Here is a 24660-nt window from a genome sequence, read left to right on the forward strand (position 1 = left end):
GAACTCCAGTGTGACCAGATCCTGGTTTATCCGGACGTCCACGGTGGGGGAGATCGGGTGTATTTGGGCGAGTACTTGGGGAAGGTTGGGGTGTACACCGGGGAACTGGGGCTGGCTGGGATGTAGCTGGAGGGGTCAGGGAGTAACTGGGACTGGTCGAGCTGTAACTGGGACTGGTGGGGCCATAGCTGGGGGGTCGGAAGTAACTGGGACTGGACGGGCTGTAGCTGGGACTGGTCGGGCTGTAGCTGGGGGCGGGGGTCGGGAGTAACATATACCCAGAGGCACCTCCCCTCTTTGTACCACGTACTTGCCGTCCCCTGATTTATTAGGACAAACCCATACCATATGGCCTTTCTCGCCACAATAGAGGCACAATCCCCCAAGGAGCGACTATGCTGCTTCTCCCCTTCAGTGAGACACATATTGCCCAACTGCATGGGCTCCGCCGATTCTTCGGAAGCTTCATTAGGAGGGACCTCAAGAGGTGGGATCAACAGAACAGACAGAGCCCTGTAATAAGGGCCCTACTACTGACGTCTCTCCCTCATCCGAAGATCGAGGGAAATGCAAAAGGCGATCAGGCCTTCTAGATCAGCGGGAATGTCCCTGTAAGTTAATTCATCATTCAGTCTCTCCTCAATGCCCTGATGGAAAGCAGACTTCAGAGCCCTCTCTTTCCAATCGGTCTCTGCTGTCAGGGTCCTAAACTCATGCGCATATTGTCCCATGGTGCGGGAGCCTTGTTTAATCTGCAGGAGTACAGATTTGGAAAAAGCTGCACAACCGGGAGAATCAAAGATCGTCTGGAAGGTCTGCATGAAGGCACCGGGGTAATTCACCAGGAGGAAGGCTTATTTATAAATGGGGGGCGGCCAGGCTAACGCTTCATCCGTGAGGAGGGAGAAGATGTACGCCACCCGAGAGCAGTGGGTAGAGGATGATGGTTGCATGTCAAACTGAACCTGGCACTGGCTCAGGAATCCTCTGCAACCTGAGGGAAGGCTTCCATAGCGGCCAGGAGTAGGGATCCGGGGTTTCTTTAAGACCACAAGTACTGGTGTGACTTGACCATCAGAAGGCGCAAACTGAGACGGAGCTACCCTGGAAGGACTGAGGTGACTGCACACGATTTGAAGTGTAGAGGAAATTGAGTCCAGTCTTTGATCCATCGTAGCCAGGCAAGTGGCATGGGCTCCTAGGAGCTGGCTCTGATGGGTCATGGTGTTCGCTACCTCTGCGGGGTCCCTTGCATGGCTTGTGCAACGTGTAACGTTGCTAACTGCAAGACACGATACGAACCCGCAGGGCAGAAGTGCGATCTGAGGCCTGGGATGCAGGGGTAGTCATGGCCAATTCCAGGGTCAAGGCAGGAGGCAAGCAGGGATAGTCAGGTCCAATTCCGGGGTCGAGGCTTGCGGCAGACAGGGGTGGTCAGGTCCAGTGCAGAGGTCAAGCACAAGCAGGTAATTACAGAGGTAAAGACAGAGCTGAAGCAGAACAATGTACAGAGTACTTTGCACAAGCAAAGTCAGGGAGCAACTGCCTGCTATTCAAAGGCCAGAAGCAGCTGCTGGCAAAGAGGGCCAGAGAGAGTCTGACTTCCTGTCAGGAAGTGAGGGGCAGGAATTTCCAGGAAGGAACATGGCCACGGTAGCTTCAGTGAGGGTGAGAGGCCACTTCCTGTTGGCAGCCATCTTAGGTATCCAGACAGATCCCTTATACGAAAAAAGAACAAGGTGCACAACGCACATAGTGAAGTACAGTATAAAAAGTAAATTTTACTAATGAATAAGTTCTGCGTACATCAGAGTATATAAAATCAGGCAATGGATAAGTGGGGTTACCACACAGGAGATCAGCTGGAGTCGTCACTCTTCATCCAATGTAGAGGGAGGAACAGCAGACCAGCGATCATCAGACGAGGTAGAAGGGCCCTCTGGATCCGTGGAGTGCACTCACTCCGTTTCTGGACGGTGAAATGGTCAGTCCACAGTGTGAATTTCCACACACGAGTCCCAAGACCAAGTACAGCAGTCTCCGTTGGTGTCTCCGCTGCCTAACGCCGACAGCACGCCACTGCGCCACGTGGGACGCCCGCTGATGACGTCACCGGCTTCACTACCAGTGCAGAGCCCAGAGCAGTGTCCGCAATGGCACACGGCGCCGCACAGCACACAGGGAGGCACAGAGTGTGAAAAACGGGGACAACTGTCACAGGGGACAGGGAGGGATAAAACAAAGATGCAATGTATAATAAATGGATTAAAAATAAGCTGAAACACAGTCCAACGCGTTTCGTAACACACAGTTACTTCTTCAGGGATATATATTCCCTCCCTGTCCCCTGTGACAGTTGTCCCCGTTTTTCACACTCTGTGCCTCCCTGTGTGCTGTGCGGCGCCGTGCACCATTGCGCCATTGCGGACACTGCTCTGGGCTCTGCACTGGTAGTGAAGCCGGTGACGTCATCAGCGGGCGTCCCACGTGGCGCAGCGGCGTGCTGTCGGCGTTAGGCAGCGGAGACACCAACGGAGACTGCTGTACTTGGTCTTGGGACTCGTGTGTGGAAACTCACACTGTGGACTGACCATTTCACCGTCCAGAAACGGAGTGAGTGCACTCCACGGATCCAGAGGGCCCTTCTACCTGGTCTGATGATCGCTGGTCTGCTGTTCCTCCCTCTACATTGGGTGAAGAGTGACGACTCCAGCTGTCCTCCTGTGTGGTAACCCCACTTATCCATTGCCTGATTTTATATACTCTGATGTATGCAGAACTTATTATTCATTAGTAAAATTTACTTTTTATACTGTGCTTCACTATGTGCGTTGTGCGCCTTGTTCTTTTTTCGTTTCTCTAGTTCTAGGGGTATCGAGCCACCCCCCCAAGAAAGGCTGCAGACGCTCTACTAGTGCACTTATAAGGTCAACAATATTGTTTATTGCACATTCTATTCACGATTGTGTGTTATACCACATATTAGCTGCGCACTTTTTCTTTTTTTAGATCCCTTATACCATTGCCCTGACAACGGGACGCTATGTGATGTCATGGCGCAGCACAGCATTCCATTGCCATGACAAAAGGGCATCGCATGATGCCTCCGTGTCACAAGGCATGCTGTTGTAATGGCAACTTCACACCGCGTGACGCCGTGATGTCACGTAGCGTCCCGTTATCATGGCAACGCGCCGTCATTTGACGTCTCTCAGCCATGTTGACAGGATTTGCAGGGGGAGGTCATGCCGGGAGATGGCGGCAGATGCCGCAGGTAAGAGAAATAAATATATAAATAAATGTAAAAAATGTTATTGCAAAAAGTCTCCGGGTTAGCCTTCAATAGAAGGTGGCAACCCTGAATATTAGGCATGTGAGTAACTGGCAGTAAAAGTAAGATACGTGATCCTCCACGTCAATACCCCATGTCAGTTTCCATAACCCTCAGTCAGTGTTCATAATTTAACACCCTGCCCCTGATATGTGATACATAATTACATTATATATATATATATATATATATATATACAAACCTTTTGAAATTCATGTCCAACATGTGATATGTCTGGTTCTATTGTTGCAAATATGTTTAAAAAGCTTTGTTCAGTTTGATCTTGGTCCTTCATCTCTTCGTTAACGAAGCCATTTATATTACACCGAGTATATCCAAGTAGAGCGGGAGGCATGTTTACCGGAAATGTACCACTGATCTGCCAGCATAAAAGTAGCAATTGATTCTGTTGCAAGTATTTCTTTACTGTGTTCACTGAACTCCATGTCAGCATTAGATTCTAGTCAACGTCTGCTACTTTGCTAGGTCACTTGTTTCCATAAATATGAAACACCTTAAGGCAGGGGTGCTTAAACTGAGGGGTGCGAGATTTCTTGGGGGGAGGGGGGGCGGCAGCTGCAGAGGCCCCAAGCTCTTCCCCAAGGCATTTAAATTAGATGCCGGGGGACCGCGCGATGCCTCTGCAACTTCACTTATCATTATTCAGCCGGCTTCGGCGTGCCGTGCCGTCACATGACCTCGCGGCGTCATTTGACGCTTCAGATCAGGTAAGGAGGACACAAGCAGGGGGGCGCAAGGCAAGAAGTTTGCGCACCCCTGCCTTAAGGTTTACAACAAACTAAAGTATAATTATGATAGACAGGACTGCAGGTACAGTATATTCTATGTTACATCATTTCTAAAGTAGTTATAATCACAGTATGTGCCAGCCATACCAAATACATTAAAACTCACATACCTTTGTGTGATGCAGGAGAGATGTGAAAGGGAATTCAATGCAGCCCAGCCAATTGTTTCTGACGAATGAGTGTGTACCACAGCCCCTGTGACAGGTATCCTAGGAAAAGAAATTGCTATAATGTACATTTGTTGCAACTATCACATTATTTACTTTCCCAATAAAAAAGTGGGTATGAGCAAACTTATTGTCAAGCAGACTGTAATAACACCATACAGCAGGGCGACCAACCTGACTGGGAGTTGGATCCAAAATGATCCTGTCTCATTGACAAAGGGCCACAAGAAGAAAAACATTCAAATGAATACCTGTATACACTGACACAGAGCATAACCTGCCTGTGACTGTGTATAGTGCCGTCAGGTAATGCTTTGTGTCAGTGTGCAGTGCCGTCAGGTAATGCTTTGTGTCAGTGTGCAGTGCCCTCAGGTAATGCTTTGTGTCAGTGTGCAGTGCCGTCAGGTAATGCTTTGTGTCAGTGTGCAGTGCCCTCAGGTAATGCTTTGTGTCAGTGTGCAGTGCCGTCAGGTAATGCTTTGTGTCAGTGTGCAATGCCCTCAGGTAATGCTTTGTGTCAGTGTGCAGTGCCGTCAGGTAATGCTTTGTGTCAGTGTGCAGTGCCGTCAGGTAATGCTTTGTGTCAGTGTGCAGTGCCGTCAGGTAATGCTTTGTGTCAGTGTGCAGTGCCGTCAGGTTATACTCTGTGTCAGTCAGTGTATAGTGCGGAGAAACACCTGACAGTAATATACACTGGGAGAATATGTAGCCAGCGGCACTACACACTGACACAGTACAAAACCTGACGGCACTATACACTGACACAGGACATAACCTGACACAGAGTACAAGTGTGGGGGGGGGGGGTCAGAGGGAGTGACAAATGGGGAGGGGCGGAATAGAGGGTGACATGTGGAGAAACTGACCAGGGCCGCCAACAGAAATCATGGGGCCCAGGACAAATGAAAGGAGCAGGGTCCCCCCTCCCCCCACCCCGAACCCATAGCGCACCTACCACGAAAAAATATTTTTTAGCGCTCAACTTTTACTTACAGTAACTGGTTTCTTCTTATTGTAATACGGAAAAAATACATTACAATGCGATCTGTTTCTTTTTATATTTTCAGGGTGGGTGACTGACTGGGTGAGTGACTGACTGGGTGGGTGACTGACTGCCTGCCTGGGTGGTTGACTGACTGGGTAGGTGACTGCCTGTCTGGGTGACTGACTGGGTAGGTGACTGCCTGTCTGGGTGACTGACTGGGTAGGTGACTTCCTGGGTGGGTGACTGACTGGGTAGGTTACTGACTTCCTGGGTGGGTGACTGACTGCCTGGGTGGGTGACTGGGTGGGTGGGTGACTGGGTGCGTGACTGACTGAGTTGGTGGGTGACTGGGTGGGTGAATGAGTGATGGTGGGTGAGTGACAGGGTGGGTGGGTGAGTGACAGGGTGGGTGGGTGGGTGACTTGGTTGGATGACTGAGTGACTTGACTGACTGCCTGGGTGGGTGACTGACTGACTGCCTGGGTGGGTGACTGACTGACTGCCTAGGTGGGTGGTTGACTGACTGCCTGGGTGACTAACTGCCTGGGTGGCTGACTGACTGCCTGTGTGGGTGACTGACTGCCTGGGTGAGTGACTGTCTGGGTTGTGGGTGACTGACTGCCTGGGTGACTGAGTGGGTGACTGGGTGAGTGCATGACTGGGTGGGTGAGTGACTGAGTGGGTGTGTGACTGGATGGGCGACTTGGTGGTTGGGTGACTGAGTGACTGAGTGGGTGGGTGACTGGGTGAGTGACTGAATGACTGGGTGGGTGGTTGACTGACTGCCTGGGTGACTAACTGCCTGGATGGCTGACTCACTGCCTGTGTGGGTGGGTGACTTGCTCCCTGGGTGGGTGACTGACTGCCTGGGTTGTGGGTGACTGACTGCCTGGGTGACTGCCTGAGTGGGTGGGTGACTGGGTGAGTGAGTGATTGGGTGGGTGCATAACTGGGAGGGTGAGTGACTGAGTGGATGGGTGGGTGACTGGGTGAATGACTGAATGACTGGGTGGGTGACTGAGTGACTGGGTGGGTGGGTGACTGGGTGGGTGACTGGGTGAATGACTGAATGACTGGGTGGGTGACTGAGTGACTGGGTGGGTGACTCAGTGGGTGGGTGGGTGACTGGGTGGGTGGGTGGGTGACTGGGTGGGTGGGTGACTTTGACTGAGTGACTGGGTGACTGAGTGACTGGGTGGGTGACTGAGTGACTAGGTGGATGACTGGGTGGGTTACTATGACTGAATGAGTGACAGGGTGGGTGGGTGGGTGAGTGGGTGGGTAAGTGACTGGTTGCCTGGGTGGGTGACTGACCTTGACCGGGTGGGTGCTGCTTCCTGCTTCCTTGCCCGCCAGACGCGAGGTAGGCTCGGGGGGCGCGGGAGTTAGGCGGCTGGGGGGGGGGTGAGACTGGTGGGCTAATTCCGCGGCTGCTGCGGGGGAAGCTGTGTTGGCGGGCGTGCGGGGGAACCTGGGTTGGCACGCTTGGGGGAAGCTGGGTTGGTGCGCGCGGGCTCGCAACGGTGCTTCCCCTCCATCCCACGTTGGGAGCGGGCCCATAGGCAGCAGGCTGGACCCTGCTTCCCTGTCCATTCGCGCCGGGACCTCGGCTCTGCGCATGCGCACGGAGATCGCCGGCATGTTTTTTTTAATAATAATAATATCACGGGCACGGCCGCGCAGGTGGCCTGGGTGGCCGGGCCCTCTGACTCACGGGGCCCGGGATGCCGACACCGGCAGACACCCCCTGTTGGCCGCTCTGAAAGTAACACATGGAGGGGGGGAGAGGGTGCTACACATGGGGAGGGTGTGACACATGGGGGGGGGAGAGGGTGTGACATGGAGAGGGGAAGGTTTGACCGGAGGATGGTGGAAGAGGGGTTGACATGGGGAGATGGAGCAGTGGGGGACAAGTAGGAGATGGGGGCTGTTGGGGGGCATGGGGGTGACAGGAGGGACAATGGGGGTAGTGGAGCGATTGTCCCTACCTTGCTCTCCAGTCTCCACAGCCAGCACCACATGGAGCTCTCAGCAGACAGGGTGTATACTCACTGTACCCTGTCCTGCTTGGGAGCCCACCAGAGGTCACTGCTTCATAGGAGCTCAGGAGAGGAGCTGGTGGGGGGCCCTCTGGCTTCATGGAGTCTAATATAATGGAGGCTATTTACTCCGAGGGGCTTTTAGCGTTCACGCATTTAGCCAAGTCATGTTTTGTAATTAATAGGAAAAATACTTCATTCTATTTTGTGACATATAATGAATGTAGTGACTGCACAAGGCATATTAATAAATAAGTTGTGCTGTGTATGTTAGTAAATAAAACAGAATATACTGTGTATATATATATAGCCTGGCCTTCGGCAGCTATTGCTAATTCTGGGCCTTTCCTCTGTCAGTCCTGTTAGAACAGGCAGTGGAAAGGTTAATTCCTTCAGTTGGCCTGTTTGTGAGTTTCAGCTCTGAAGTATTGTAGCAATATTCAGAGGCGGGCCTAAGCAACATTTGAATGTGTTAATCCAAAGGGTGGATATGGGTTGGAACACCCCCTAATGTGTGTGTGAGCCAATCGGTATCCAGCTTTGAGTTGTAATGATTCAAAGCTAGAAACACTCCCTGAGGATATTCAAATTGAGACATATTCCCAAATTCAGTTAGTGATCAGGAGTCTAGAGCAGGGGGGCGCAAACTTTTTTCCCTGCGCCCCCCTGCCGGCTGTCCCCTCACTCCCGCGCCCCCCTCCCAACCCCAACTTACCCGCGCTCCGGCGTAATGACGTCACGTTGCCATAGCAACGTGACGTCACATGACCTCGCAGCGTCATTTTGACGCCGCGTTGCCATGGCAACACAGGGAGGAAGCCGCCGGAGCCAAGGTAAGTTAGGTTTACAGAGGCCCTGCAGCTCCCCCGGCACTTAATTTAAGTGCCTTCGGGAAGCGCGCGGGGTCTCTGTAAACCCCGCGCCCCCCGTCGGCAGTGTCGCGCCCCCCCTGGGGGTCGCGCCCCACAGTTTGCGCACCGCTGGTCTAGAGAGAGAGAGAGCTGAGAGAGGTAGGAAGACAAGAAGAGGTCTCCCCCTCTTGCCCCACCTGGGTAAGGAGGGGGAGGGAATTCCAGCTGCCATGAGCAGAGAGGCAGAGATTACACCATGCCTGTGATATCATGCTGTATGCTGTCTGCACACCTATGCTGAATAAAGATCCACAGAAAAGAAGCTGCTGTGTGTGTGTCCCTGTTCCTGTGTATGGAGAATGGAGTGTCAGTGGGGGTCTCTCCTCTGGAGACCCCAGGGGATCCCTGCTGGCTGGAGGCACTGCACCACCCAGAGAGAGCAAGGTAACCTGTCCCACATCACCTCCTGTCCCTGTACTGGTTCTCCCCACAACACTGCGGAGCCCTCAGCCCTCCTGTTTGCCAGCAGGTCACAGCACCCAGACCACTCAGAGTGACCAGAAGGAGTGTACCCCCCCAATCTCATGTCGGGTGGGGTACCATAGGAGGGTTACAATTGGAGGCGCTGCTGAGAGATATGAGGACTGCTCCCCAGGACAGGACAGGTTTTTCAACGGGACAGGTTTTCAACGACAGAGGAGACCATGCAGCAGTTTCAAAGACTTTGTATGCAGCACAGAACAGCAGCCATAGACTCTGCCGTGAGGGAACCCCTCCTTGAAGCTCCCCCAGGGAGGGGGTTACCCTAATGAAGAAGACCTTGCTGTGGGACTATTCCTGGTGGCTATGCACCAGGGAGCGTACGTCTTTACATGCACTTCAAGGGGACAGAGGCTGCTCTATGATTGCATAGGGACCTTTGTGCACCCATCTACATTACCAAGAAGAAAATAGGGGCCGGTTCCTGAGGCTTCACCAGGGAGCTGGCTGCCTATTAATGGCACTGCAGCAGGGGCGACTGACCTGAGGCGTCCCCAGGGAAGTGTGGCCACCCTCCTGTACCCACAGCGGAGAGTGAGGGGGACAGGGAACTCTGGGGATTACGCCTATGACCCCTGTGCACCCCATCTAAGAAGAAAAGGGAGGCAGGTCCCTGAGGCTTCACCAGGGAGCTGGCGGTCCCTTAATGGCACTGCAGTTGGGGCGACTGACCTGAGGCGTCCCCAGGGAAGTGTGGCCACCCTTCTGCACCCCACGACGATGAGAGAGGTAAGGGGGCAGGGACTACAAGAGAATGTCTGTAGGTCCCTGTGCACCCAGCAGTAAGAGTTACTGCCGTCCCTGTGCGAGGCGTTCCCTGATGCTACCCCAGGGTGCGTGATACTCAAAGATTACAGGGACAGAAATGTATTTGTGGCTCCTGAATGCAAACGGAGACCCCACTGTGCTGGACTATGTTCAATCTGGCGTTTCCTGCTCCTACAGGGATGTCATGTATTTTGTGCTCTCAAAATGGCGGCTCCAGCTCTTCTGGGGGCCGCATGGACTCTCTTTGTGCTCAAAATGGCGTTTCCCGCCTTACCAGGGAAGCCATGTGCTGTTCTGCAAGGATTTCTGCATTTTGCAAGCTTGTGCTGATCTTCAGCTTGCAAGAAAGTGCGGGAACTGTTCAAACACCTCCCCCATTTGCTTGTTCTGGATTGGACTATCCTATCTACCAGGGGGAGGAGCTAAGTGTGTTCCATGGAGCAACAGGAAGTGAGGGGCCAGATGCACTTCCACTTCAAACACTGGTGGTTGTGTCTGCCAGGCTGCCTTGCTTGCTCCACTATGAGAGACTGGGCCTGTGTGCTGAGAAGCCTGTCAGCAGCACAGAGGCTGATGACATCATTGAGGTCTCTACCATTACCTCCACCGTACCCGAGTATGCTATGGAGCTGTCAGTTCCAGTAACTGTTGCTGGTGCCTTCCATCTGATCCACGCTGCCAGCGTGGGTGCTACACCACAGAGGTATCGGCCGATGCCTCCCACGTACTCAATGCAGCTGGGAACTGCCCTGCTACTCATGGCGGTGAGCTGCGTATCCTGTCTACAGATCCCCGCTGGGATCAAGCCCAGAAAGCTGCGGAGCTGTATCTGCAGCGTCAGCAGGAGATGTGCCGGCCGGCACCACCCCTGATGACTGCATCGACTACCATTGCTACTCCACCACTGGGAGCTAACATGGCCGCTGAGTCGCCCGGCCGGGTGAGCTCCAGAGAGATCCAGGCCGCTCCGGTGAGTATTACCCTTCCGGTTGATCCTTTCCTCCTGACATGCAGGGAGCGGAAGAAGTCCCGGGAGGCCCTTCAGGCCCAGGCGCTGGCTGAAGCCCGCTGCTGTAAGAGCATAGGGAGGGTCAAATTGAACTTGACCAAGGACTGTGCCATTGCTACTCCCGGGGAGAGTGCCCTGAACGTGCCCCTAGAGACTTTGGTGCTGGCCCCTTGTCACCGGAGGCCCCAGTCCCTGAGTCATCTGCCCCTTCTGCCCAGCATTCCCCATCCAACACCAGTCCCAAAGTGCGACCCTTGACCCCCAGGCCCTCTTCACCTGGAAGCCCCGTGGCTCCCTATGGACAATATGATGTTATGTCTGTTATGCAATTGGAAGGGTCTGTGCATTGGGGGGGATTGTGAAAAGATGGATTATGGGTTCCCATATCTACCTAATGATACTGGGAGAATGATCAGGAAGCCTGCTCATTACTATTAATGTGTTCTATTACTGCTGTAGTAGAAATGGTTCTGTTTAGTTAGTCACTGTATTGCCATGTATCTGTGTCCATGCAGTAGTGAGTATGTCAGTTCTGTCAAGCTGGAGTGCATAGGAGTTATTGCATTTCAGCTCATGTAATTTACAGGTGTTGCTCAGCAAGGTAAGGGTTATACCTGCTGCAGTCCAAGCCGGGACGGTTGGAGTTTTACCAGAGGGAGTATATAGCCTGGCCTTCGGCAGCTATTGCTAATTCTGGGCCTTTCCTCTGTCAGTCCTGTTAGAACAGGCAGTGGAAAGGTTAATTCCTTCAGTTGGCCTGTTTGTGAGTTTCAGCTCTGACGTATTGTAGCAATATTCAGAGGCGGGCCTAAGCAACATTTGAATGTGGTAATCCAAAGGGTGGATATGGGTTGGAACACCCCCTAATGTGTGTGTGAGCCAATCGGTATCCAGCTTTGAGTTGTAATGATTCAAAGCTAGAAACACTCCCTGAGGATATTCAAATTGAGACATATTCCCAAATTCAGTTAGTGATCAGGAGTCTAGAGAGAGAGAGAGAGCTGAGAGAGGTAGGAAGACAAGAAGAGGTCTCCCCCTCTTGCCCCACCTGGGTAAGGAGGGGGGGGGAATTCCAGCTGCCGTGAGCAGAGAGGCAGAGATTACACCATGCCTGTGATATCATGCTGTATGCTGTCTGCACACCTATGCTGAATAAAGATCCACAGAAAAGAAGCTGCTGTGTGTGTGTCCCTGTTCCTGTGTATGGAGAATGGAGTGTCAGTGGGGGTCTCTCCTCTGGAGACCCCAGGGGATCCCTGCTGGCTGGAGGCACTGCACCACCCAGAGAGAGCAAGGTAACCTGTCCCACATCACCTCCTGTCCCTGTCCTGGTTCTCCCCACAACACTGCGGAGCCCTCAGCCCTCCTGTTTGCCAGCAGGTCACAGCACCCAGACCACTCAGAGTGACCAGAAGGAGTGTACCCCCCCAATCTCATGTCGGGTGGGGTACCATAGGAGGGTTACATATATATATGTGTGTATATGTGTGTGTGTGTGTTCTTTTCTTTAAACAATTTATCTTAATTATCATTTTATGAGAGAGCGAGTGAGAGAGAGCCTGAGCCCGCCTCCCCAAGACTCCCTGATTGTAACAGTTCAGTATAAATCAAACAGCTCGCCAGACACATGCATTGGGATTAACCTTTCTTTTAATAACGGAGAACCCGACTATCTCCCTTGTCTAACTGGGTTAAAGGTCACTGACCTTTCACCGTAACACAGTTAATTAATAAACACCATAGGTACAACAAACACTTCCTTCTTCCCAGCACTTGTGCAATTGTCCAGATAGTGTCACTGTGATGTCCCGGGTAGCACCAATTCATGATGAGCAAACGTTGCAGGTCGGTGTTGTAGCTAAGGGAGCCAGCTGCTTGTATTCAGGACTCCTTGTGGGGGATTATACTTGTGTAGGTCGCTTCTTTGCCTCAGGTTACTCGCGCCTCTCGTTTCCTTTAGAGGTTCGGGGCAGTCCAGATCAGGGGGGAGCGGCCAAGAAGTCTTTCCGTACAGCCAGTAAATCTGTCCCTCTCCTCAGGGGTGACAAGCATGGCTGTCTGTGTGGCGGTCCTTGTAGGAATCCCCGCGCTGTGGTTAGGCTTAGTTATTGCCTCGTTCTGGGGAGGGAATTGTGACGATAGGGAGGATTTGGCCTGGGATTAAAGGGATTACAACCCCATTTGGCCACCCTCTACTCTCTTCAGGGAAGCAAGGGGTTAACTGGACTGAGGTCCAGTAATGTGTTTTGCCTTGCTTCCATATCCAAATGTTTATTCCCCTGTGTAAATGTATCATGTTATGCCAGTGTTTGCATCACCTACATGCTGGGATCCATCTGGGAGGGCAAGGGTTAATATTTCTTTAGTGATTATAGCCCTTTGTGTAATTTTCCCGCCTTTTCAGGCACCATTTTGCAGAGTCCTATAGGCTGCCATTAGAGCTCAATACATTTCAATGGCGGATCTTGCTGTTTTGGGCCTGTTTCCCGTGAAGACCAGCAGGTGGCCTCCGAGAGGAGGAGCGGCGGTTTCCCATTGTAAGTCAATGGGTTCATTGACTTCAATGGAGATTCCTCAACGGCGTTTTCCAGGAACGAGTTGGCTGCCGTCCAAACCGCAAAGCGGATACAATGTCCTTTAAAAGAGTTAAATCACTTTAGTCAAGTTCAATCATAAGTGGCGTGGGAATCTACAGTTCTAGAGCACCTAGAAATAAAATTCTTTTTGCCCCTAGTTCCTAGGCCTCCCCCCACTCGACCACCACCGGGTCCCCGAATCCTGGACCCCCGAGACAGGTCGTGCCGAGAGAGCGGGTCGCGCCATAGGTTCCAATGGCGGCGGCAGAAACAGCTCAGGATTTCGACTAAGTGTGAAAAGCTGAAAATCATGAGTCCATATCTCCAGTTCCGGAGGGTCCAGAGGGCCAGGGTTTGGGGTACCTGTAGGCACTGCTCCGGCATGGCTGCAGAACCATCCTTGACCCTCTTGGACCAACCCGACGGAGTATGGACCCCCTTGAAAGTTCGGGACCTTTGCCATTGATTCCAATGGGGGAAAAGCCGCGTGGTGGAAAAATGACTAAGTGTAAAATGTTGAAAAGTGTAAGTCCATAGCTCCGGTACTGGAATGCCCAGAGGAATGGGATTTGGGTGGCATGTAGCCAAGGTTCCGGCTCTAATGCATGCCCCTTCCCAGCCCTCTCAGACCAACCAGACGGAGTATGGACGAAGGTAAAGATTTGTGGATTTTCCCATAGACTTCAATGGCGGCGGTTCCCCATTGAAAGTCTATGGCAGGAAACTCCATTGACTACAACGGCGGAGTTGCTCCATTGAAACCCACGGCGGCGGAGCCCGTTGTTTTCAATGGGGATTTAGTGAAACGCTGAGATTTCTTTTTAGCGGAGATTTTTATAATAAAATATGAAACGGTTTATGAGATATTTGTGCAACTCCGGTTCCCCAGGTCCTAGCGGGCTGAAACTTGGACCATATGGTGTCCCAGTTCCGGCATTAAGGTCTGCAAAGTTTGGACCCGCTGGACCTACCAGAACCGGGTATTTTAATATGTGTATGTATTAAAATGTATATGTGGTTTCGGTCTGTTCTGGAAACTGCAGACTCCGTCTGTTATGCTAATAGGCAGGAAGAACATCCTGCAAAGAATTAACATAGCCCGGTGATCAAAGGCTAATTGCCTAATTGTTTATGCTAGGCCCAGGAACCAAGGAACTGAGTGGTTGTTAAGTGTGATACTTAACACTAACAATGGAAGTCAAAAATCTGCTTCAAAGAGCTTCAAAGAGATTTGTGCTAGACAGCTCGACGCCTTGAGTGTAAGAGAAGGGTGGAAATGGTATATAAACCAGAGCCCCCCCTTACTCAATTGTCTTTTCATGTGTCTTCATGAGCTGCATGTATTGCTGTGATGTCAACTGAATTATGGAAGAAATGGCCCATCCTGTATCCTGATGGCTTTCTTGTCCTAACCTTTAAGTAAGTGTCCATATTTTGCCTGTTATTTGTATATCTCGTGTGTTCACCTTTATCAAGGAATAAATTATATTTTATCATATCTAAGTCTCGTACCAGTTCAACCCAGTTATTTGGTGTAAATTGCAGCCTGTCATAAGTCACCGTGACAGGAATGTTGTTTCTCCCCGGTCACATCCGCTCACCTTGGTCTCTCTAGCCCGACTGACTCTGTCCTTCCAGGTCTCGTGACCTTTCTCCTTCCTGTCCCTCAACCATTGGTTGGGGGCATGTCCATCAATGTGCTGAGGGCTGTGATTGGTATACCAACATGTATTCCAACAGATACACTTACTGCCCTCCTCCTCTCACTCAATTCCACTCCCTCAATCCATCCTCTCCTCATGATCAACCATCGACGCAACTCCCCAGCCCCCCACTGGCCAGACACACACACAATCCCCCCCCACACACACACAATTCCACCCCCACATATACACAATCTCCACCCCCGAATACCCACACACTAGCCCCCTCAATACCCACACAATTCCTCCCCCGCAATACCCACACAATTCCCCCCTCAATACCCACATAATTCCCACCCCCGCAATACCCACACAATTCCTCCCCCGCAATACCCACACAATTCCCACCCCCGCAATACCCACACAATTCCCACCCCCGCAATACCCACACAATTCCCACCCCCGCAATACCCACACAATTCCCACCCCCGCAATACCCACACAATTCCCACCCCCGCAATACCCACACAATTCCTCCCCCGCAATACCCACACAATTCCCACCCCCGCAATACCCACACAATTCCCACCCCCGCAATACCCACACAATTCCCACCCCCGCAATACCCACACAATTCCCACCCCCGCAATACCCACACAATTCCCCCCCGCAATACCCACACAATTCCCCCCTCAATACCCACACAATTCCCACCCCCGCAATACCCACATAATTCTCCCCCAAAATACCTCCCCATAATACCCAAACAACCCTCCCCCACCACAGTAACCACAAATCTCCTCCCCACACAATTTCCCCTCCCACATACAATACGGATACGACTTCCGGGTTCAACTTCCAGAGCTGGCTGGCCGGACCCCTGCAACTGCCGGGTCTGGGCCAGTTGTCTCAGCTCTAGCCCTGATTGCTATACATTTTGAATTCAAAGTAACGCACACCCGAAGACGAGAACGCCACTGTCTGATTGCATAATCGATAATGCATTGATCCAGCTGCTCCCACTCCTGAACAATACAAATTACTTTTTTTCGGGCCTCCTAGGGACCATCCTTTATCAGGACACATTTTATGTAGAAAAAGAAAATACACTAAGGCGCATAAATATAGGACTGATGATATGATATGACTAATGGTGGCCAAGTTTCCCACAGACACGACAATGTGTCAATAATTTTTTTATTTTAACTACAGTAGTCTCATTTGTGCAATATCAATGAGCCACGAGTCCCTCTTAAAGAGCAAAGTATCCTTTCATTTTACAGATACAGAGAAAATAAAAATATCACTTGTGGGCACAATCACATGTCTCAGACAGGTCTGCAACACGGCCTTTGCCCATTATCTCTTAGCATACAATGCTTCCACTGCAGCCAGGGATTCTTGGTAATGACATGCAAATGAGCACTTGCAGTGTGTCACAGTTTACTTCTTGTTCCTTTTAGCATAAGCTAATGCCTGCAGTATTACTGTGTGGAAGTGCAGGGAAGCATTGTATGCTAAGAGATGATGGTCAAAAGCAGGGTTTCAGGCCTTTCTAAGGCAAGGTACCCAGTGTCAGCTGCAGCGCCCGCTATGGCATGCGCTGGGGGAACATGATCCGCCCCTCAATGGGACGGGGCCCAGTACCTGCCTGCGTGCGCACGTAGAGATCGCGATGCGCGACCATATTATGTAAAGGCAAGGATTTTGTCTTTGCTTTTGGCCACGTCACGGCGGCGTTTCAGCCAATGAGGGCGAACCAGCCACGTGACATCATGGCTGCGCCCTCGCTTCACCTCCCCCTCCGTCGCGATCTCGTCTTTCCTCTCACAGACCACAGGTCGCGGCTTGACAAAGTGCACGCGCCGCCAGACGCTCCGACCCAAGCGCGCGTGAAGTGACTGGGGCCGCAGCCTCAGGCGCGTGAACGTGCTCACAAGTGGTATGTTTATTTGCTGTACACTGTACGGGGGAGGGTTTCTGTCACTTCTTACTCACCATAACTTGTTTTGTGCCTGGTTCTACAGACAGAATTTCTGCCCAGTCCTGTGTGTGTGCCGGAGACGTACCGTTCTGACTGCGTATAGCTAAATGGCTTTACAGTGAATACAACAGACAGCGCTGGGCAGAATGTATAGTCCCCACAGAAAACCTTTTTATTTTATTATTTTCAAACATGAATAAATGGAATCTTTACTTTAAGGATGAGGAATATAGTTGAAAGGTGGAGACCATGATGTTTGGTTAAATAGACCTGTTACGTGTTATTGATCTATTTGCAGCTATGTTTATGTACCATGACATGAATTGTCTTAGTGGATACATGAAATTAGCTAAAAATGTACATTTAAATTGTGGATTTTATTCTGGGGCTTCCTATAAAACTAAATGTAAATGTGGAAAATAAGATTACATTTGTCGTGGCGGCTGATCTACTTACTTCATGTTTTTCTATCATTGCTTCGTCGTAAAGCTTAATGTAGATCTTGTCTTGAACTTTAGACAAGCCGGGAAAACTATAGTCCCCTTTAGGAGACCTACAATAAAAATTGCAAACACATTAATTCTGTATATAAGGATATCTACAATAACATCAATCCTAATTAAATCACAGCTGAAGAACAGAAAGCAAAAAGAAACACTCAGACAATGGGGCAGATCCAGGCAGCTCTGTTATATCTGGGCATATAATGTAACGTAACCTAAATAGATAATGGATGTTATTCTCCCTGAGTTTAACAGGTACAGTAGGGCCCCGCTAATACAGCGGGTTCTGTTCTGAGCCCTTGTCGAAAAGCGGGGCCCTACTGTATATTCTAAGCTAATTATATGCAAAAACAGCGTCCGCTAATTATCACATTAGAATAGGCATAACGCCATGTTACGTTAGTACTGCCTTCAGCTTAACATGACTCGCGTTATGCCGGTCTCACCTACAGGATGTGACAAACAGACAGAATTATTTTAGTAGAGTCCCAAGCACTATATATATTTATTCCCTCAAACCTCCCTCCAAATAACATATGTATACACACCTTAGATACCTGGGAGATATGCTAATGAGATATGCAAACTATATTTAAATGACTCGCACCCCAAACCTCCTAAAAGATTTCCATAAGACCTATACTGACAAGGCTAATGCCCCTTGTGATGAAGGGCGTCAGTGGCACATATTCCATTAGGCCCGGGCGGCAAAATTTGGGGCGGCAAAAATGTCCGCCCTCATATACACATGCCGTGCTCTCAGGCCTATCGGGCCTGATGGGTGGGCACTTACCTGTGGGGACCACGTCCTTGCTGCCGCCCTTCTTCTCCTTCCGAATTGCAGCATCAAATGACGCTGCAGACGTCACCACATGACATCGCACAACTTCTCATTGCCATGGCAACGTGACGTCGCGCCATCAAATTACATCATGACGTCACTGTAAGGACTCCGCTTGATCCGTGCCGGGTTTGTACTACGGTCCAGGTTTTCTGTCTCTCCTGCCCTATCTGCTCTCTGTGGCCATTTTGGGTACTGGAAGCCTGCGTTCTAAGGCTGCAGTTACCATAGGAAGTCGCGAACAAAGTGCTGTGTGTTTGCAGCTCCTGTCGGTCTTTGCAGTTACGCCTTACCCTCTTGCCTGTTTTTAATTCCTGTTACTGACCCCGGACCGTGACCCCGACCTCGCTGCCTTCCACCTGCCCTGACCCTCCGCTTGCCTCCTCGAATTTATACCTCTGTCGCTAGCCCTGACTCCTGCCTGTCCCCTGGACTTTGCTACTCTGCCACCAGCCCTGACCCCTGCTTCCATACCGACTATGGATACTCTTACAGGACTCTGTCCCTGGGTTGTGTTCGGTTTATTTGCATCCCTACCTCAGCCCTGCGGGTCCGCCTCCTGATTTGAGACGAGCAGTCACAGTCACGTTACCATGCAACGTGACGCCGTGCGATTACACATTAGTGACGTCCATGGCGTCATTTGACGCTGCAATTCGGAAGGGGGCGGCCGTCACATGTAAGTGCCTAGGAGCCGCGGATCTTGAAATCTGCCGCTGAAGGGGGTACTAACAGTGGTGGATTTAAAATGTTGCCGCCCATAGGCACTTCACCTGGGACGCCTCTTCCTGCAGCGTCGCCATGTCATGGCAACACGTCACCATGTGACGTTGCAGCGTCCCGATGCTGCAGTAGGAAGAGGGTGGCACGAAGGAAAATGTAATAGACCTTTACAGAGGCCCCACACTCTCCACAGCAATCAGTGGGGAAGAGAGCGGGCCTCTGTATACCACCCCCAAATTGTACCGCCTTAGGCCTGGGCTTATCGGGCCTAATGGGAAATCCACCTCTGGGTACTAGTGTCAGGCCCAACAGGAACCACGATCTCTGCTATTCAGGCCAGCAGCTTTAACATTAATCGATCTCAGATGATGGATAGATGCATAGTCACAGCATAATTCATCTGCAGAAGGATGGTCTGATCACGTGAATATCTTTCTTAAAAGACACATGGAGAATACATAGCATAATACAGTTTAATGCACAAAACAGATGGATTTAAATTGGGGAAAGGCACACTCACATTCTCCCAAAGATAAAATCGCAATGAGTGCTGTAAAAGGCACACTCTCGCCACTCTCAGACTTCCGAACAGCTCTGGAACAGGAAAGGTGATGATGTTAGTCCCTGCTATCCGCCTTGATCCTCCGATCAGCGCTGTGAAGTTGCGGCCGTCTGCATTTCCGCATCTGCGCGCGCAGCAGGTGCGGTGGTTCACAGGGGACAGTGCTTCCTTGCCAGCTACAGAATCCGCTACGGAGTCTTCAGAAGGACAAAAACCCTACTAGTTTCGCCTATTGACACGTTCGGCTTCCTCGGGTTGTGAATAAACTTCTGTGCCCTAAGCTAGTACTTATAGGCATACTGATCTTGGATTGTCCAATCAGAGTAAATGTCAAGGGTGTGAACCTGCTAGCTACTAATTAATTAACATCATGTCATGCAATAGCTATATATGCATACCTAGAAAACTAAACATACTAAAATCAACAATTTTTAATACAAATAATCATAAAATCCTAACAATTAAAATAAATTCTATAACAAAAATATATCTTATAGTGGTAAAACTACCTAGACCATAATAGAATCATATGTACCACTAAAGGATAAAAGAGACAGGTATTAGACACACATTATTGAATACCATTTAAATTGATGTTGTGAAATAACAAAATATGATTGAAACCAATGGGTAAAATAACAAAATATAAATAAAACCAATGGGTAAAATTGTATTACTTCGGAGGGAGGCTAAAAAACCTAACTTCTCCAAAAAAAAGGTTACTAATTATAAATACATTAAAATTTCACTCCGTTTTGAATTAAATTAAATTTAAATCCCAGGAAACGTAAATCTAAGAAGGGCCTAAATTCAAAATCTACATTTAAACCCAATGGTTTTAAGGTTTTGAGTCTGTAAATCCATAGGGTTTCTCTCTTAGATAAATCTTTCTCCCTATTACCCCCTCTCCAATTTCTGGAGACGGAGTCTATACCTTTAAAGAGCAAACCCAATTGATTAGACTGATGACATAGTTTGAAATGTAAGGAGACATTATGTGTTTCTAGACCTATTCTGATGTTACGTAGATGTTCTAGTATCCTTGTTTTTAATTGTCTAGTAGTGCGGCCTTGTGACAGGTTGAATGAACGTCACCAGCCATATACCTGGCAAACCTATGTTTAGGCTTGCAGTGCAGCAGTGACGAGGTTAAGTTTCAGTTGAGAAGGGCTGCTTAATTAGTCTGATCCCAGCTGTATAATCAAGTTGTTTTAAAACCCCCAGGATGTACACACATGCAAGTTAGCTGAACAGGCAACAGGACTGAAATACTGAAGGTCCTTACTGCTATAAGGTCTGTTTTTCAAAGTACATGTGTGATGAACTGTCTGTGTCCTGCATGCTGAAGAGAAGCTGCCTTGTTTTCTATGCTGAAGAGAAGCTATTTTGTTTTGTATGCTGAAGAGAAGCTATTTTGTTTTGTGTGCTCTATGTTTTTAAGGCTCAATAATGAAGCCTTATCAAGAGAACCCGCATGTGTGGTTGCATGTACCCTGCAACATAGGATGTCAGTAGTGGGATTTTGAGAGGCCCCTGCATTTGAAGGGCCACACACACACACACACACACAAAAAAATGAGAAAAATTGAAGAATTGAAGAATTTTTAAAAGAGTTTCTGTGCGAGCAGACCAGACAGCAGGGACTGTTAATGCAGGAGCAGGCCCAACTACTATTGCAGCAGCAAACCCAGCTCCTAACCCAGCAGCAGGCAGCACAGGATGAGCGGATGGCCAAGCTGCTGACCCAATTCCAGGGATCTGCCAGTACAGAACTTGCGAACAAACCCCCGGTCCTCCTGAGGAAAATGGCTCCGAATGAGGATCCAGAGGCTTTTCTACTGACATTTGAAAGGGTTGCCGAAGCTCAGGGCTGGGCTGCAGATCGCTGGGCAACTGCTTTGGCCCCACTGCTTTGGCTCCGCTCCTCAAAGGAGAAGCCCAGGCCTCATATCAGGGCCTCCAAGCAGATCAGGTAATGGACTACCAACAAGTAAAAGCCGCCATACTGGATCGCTTAGGTCTGACCCCAGAGACCTACCGGCAGCAGTTCCGGAACCTGAAGTACACCGCTAAGATGAGACCCCGGGTCCTCGCTCAGCGGTTATTGTACTTGTGTACTCGCTGGATACAACCCGAGGAGCGTACTAAGGAGATAATTCTTGAGCAAGTGGTTTTGGAACAATTCCTACAGATAATAACGCCTTCCGCACGCTCGTGGGTAAAACGCCATGCTGCTGAAACCCTAGCTTTGGCAGTCCGACTCGTTGAGAACTTCCTTGGGGCCGAGGATCAGGCGAGTGCCCTGGACCCGACGGATGCAACTTCACCAGCACTTGCGGAGAAAAAGAGAGAGATTAGAACAACGGGGAAACCATGGCCCCTCCATGCGCAACTGCCAAGTGCCACGAAAGGAGCAGTCCTTCCAACAAGGAAGAAGTCAAAACGCCGGGCTCCGCCGAGACCCTCATCCCCTTCCTGATGTCGGCTTGTCGCCTAATGAGAGGAACTTCCGAGGACGTCACCCACAGGACCCACCAGATGCCTGGTCTCCAGTATCCGGTCCAGCGGAGCGCTATCCACGGCCCCCTCCTGCGAGGGAACCCTCTCCATGTTCCGCCTGCGGAGAACAAGTCCACCGGCATGTGGACTCCACAGATGGATTGTTCCTTCAGCAGGACCGTCGCCTCGCCTTCACTGGAAAAAATTACAAGCCCTGGCTACTTCCAGCCCAGGTTGGGGGGAAAACCGTCCAAGCCCTTGTAGATTCGGGCTCTGGGAAAACGCTGGTCTTCCAGGAACTGTTACCGCCTAACGTGTGTTCTTTTGACTCTCCATGGAGTATAGAATGTATACACGCGATGTAAAACGGTATCCGACTGCCAAAATCCGGCTACAGGTAAAAGGTCAGGAGGCCTACCTCGAAGTAGGAGTCGCTCCTTGGCTCCCTGCCCCCGTTGTGCTCGGCTGGGACTGGCCGTTCTTTTCGGACCTAATGGCTCCAGTCTCTCACGAGGAGCCTTATTCTATGGCTCAGGAGAACCCTGGCAAACTGTTTCCCTTCTCGGCAGACCTTTTTCCCAGTAGACACCGGGTTCCAAAGGCTCGGAAGCAAAGACGCTCTGACAAACAGGACTGGTTGCAGAAATCTGGGTCTCAAGGTGACTATTCTAGTAGCCAGAAGTCACAAGTGATGGCTGGTGGTGGCCAGAGGGAGGGGGATATGGGCCCTGGAGATTTACCATACCTATACCTCCCTGATTTTCGCCAGAGGCAAAGGGAAGACCCAGTCCTTGCTAGACAGTATGATAAGGTGGTAAAAATTGATGAGCAGATATTGAATGCACAGGGGGTGATAGTATTCCCCTATTTTGAATTATCAAATTATATCCTGTATGGGGTGAATAGGCAGACACAAACAGGGGAGGTCACCAGACAGATATTGGTTCCCAAGGCGTTTGTTAAATCTGTGTTCACTGTAGCTCATACTGTCCCCCTTGGGGTGGTCACCTGGGCAGGGATAAAACATTGGACCGTATTTCATCCCGATTCTATTGGCCTGGGATGCATAGTGATATTGCTAAGCTATGTGCAGCATGTCCGGAGAGCCAGCTAACTAGTCCAAAAGGACAAAAACCAGCCCCGTTGGTTCCTCTACCCTTGGTGTCAGTTGCCTTTGAGAGGATTGGGGTAGACTTGGTAGGACCTCTAGAACCTTCTGCGAAAGGACACAGGTTTATCCTTGTAATAGTTGATTATGCGACAAGATATCCTGAGGCGTTCCCCCTGAGAACAGCAACGGCGAAGCAAGTAGCCAACAAGTTGTTGGAGCTGTTCTCACAGGTTGGACTTCCCCAGGTTATGTTGACAGACCAAGGTACAGATTTTATGGCTAAACTGATGCAGGATGTCTTAAAATTACTAGAGGTCAAGTCGGTTCGGACATCGGTCTACCATCCACAGACTGAAGGATTGGTGGAAAGATTTAACCGAACTCTAAAAGGGATGCTGAGGAAATTTGTAGATTCAGAGAAGAGAGCCTGGGATGAACTTCTCCCTTTTCTGCTGTTTGCAGTGCGGGAAGGTCCTCCAGGCCTCCGCGGGATTTTCTCCATTTGAACTGCTGTATGGCTGCCAACCCCGAGGTATCCTAGACCTCCTAAAGGAGTCCTGGGAGGAACAGCGGTCCCCTTCTAAAAATACCCTGCAATATGTATTGGACCTTAGGAAGCGCCTAGATGTGGTCGGGCATTTTGCTAGGGAGAATCTTAGATCAGCCCAGGACAGTCAGGAGAGACATTACAATCAAAATGCTCGTATGAGAGTGTTTCACCCAGGAGACCAGGTGATGTTGTTGTTACCCAGCTGTGAGAGCAAACTCCTAGCCAAATGGCAGGGCCCATTCGAAGTACTCTGCCGTACGGGTGATGTGGATTACGAGATTGCTCAACCAGGGTCCAGGAAGGGTAAACAAATTTACCATGTGAACTTGCTGAAACCCTGGAAGATGCAGCGGTCTCTATTCATCCACCCGGTGGAGGAGGAAACAGACTTGGGTCCTCAGCCTCCACGGGAGAACATCGTGAGTGACGATAAAATCCCAATGGGTAAACAGTTGTCCTATGAACAAAAAGGGGACTTGTTAGCAATAATTACACAATTCCATGATGTTTTTTCTGATTTGCCAGGGCAAACTAATTTAATTTCACATGTGATCGAGACAGCATATCATTTTAAAAAAACTGTGCTCCCTGGTTTTTATATTCTTGACCAAGGGCAGTCAATTCCAGTCCTGCAGAGCCACCAACATGTCAGGTTTTAAGGATCAGTTGTTGACTGAGCCACCTGTGCTGAAGCAGGGATATCCCTAAAACCTGACCTGTTGGTGGCCCTTGAGGACTGGAATTGGGCACCCCTGTTCTAGACAAACAAATAGTCCCGATCCATTAGTACTACTGTGATTCCTAACTATAGATTTCTACTTCGAAGTACAACCCCCGCACCTTTCCGTCAACCATAGGCTCCCTCCCTCCCTTCCTTTCTTTACCCATATATCTACTCTTATGCCTTTTTGAAGCCTTTCCCTCCTGTATATAAAGGGCTGTTCTGACCCACTGAAAATACTGTGTAAGCTTTGAATAACCGTGTACCGTTTTATCTTGTATGCCTGCATGTTTACAATAAAATGTAAGCCATAGAAAAGTGATATATAGGAGGTATTTATCAAACTCTATTTAGCTGTAAATTTGATGGTAAGGAGAAGCATTACTTAGCAGTAGAAATTCAAAATAATATATATGATCCACAGAAAATAAATATTATTAAGTACAGA

At 50.0% G+C, this 24660-nt stretch overlaps 1 protein-coding gene across 22 annotated transcripts in view; it reads right to left on the bottom strand.

The window, feature by feature from the left end:
- CC2D2B (coiled-coil and C2 domain containing 2B) overlaps window positions 1-24660 on the bottom strand; it is a 194415-nt gene that overhangs the window by 21718 nt on the left and 148037 nt on the right. For 20 of the 22 annotated variants that reach the window (XM_075612732.1, XM_075612733.1, XM_075612736.1 and 17 more), the window contains 3 exons: window positions 17159-17255; window positions 4251-4349; window positions 3534-3710 (listed from right to left, as the gene is read on the bottom strand). In XM_075612732.1, coding sequence (XP_075468847.1) covers window positions 3534-3710; window positions 4251-4349; window positions 17159-17255 — 373 coding nt within the window. The remainder of the gene's footprint in view (window positions 1-3533; window positions 3711-4250; window positions 4350-17158; window positions 17256-24660) is intronic. The other 2 variants (XM_075612745.1, XM_075612741.1) reach the window with 1 other exon arrangement.

Source organism: Ascaphus truei, chromosome 8 (assembly GCF_040206685.1).
Source record: "Ascaphus truei isolate aAscTru1 chromosome 8, aAscTru1.hap1, whole genome shotgun sequence".
NCBI lineage: Eukaryota > Metazoa > Chordata > Amphibia > Anura > Ascaphidae > Ascaphus > Ascaphus truei.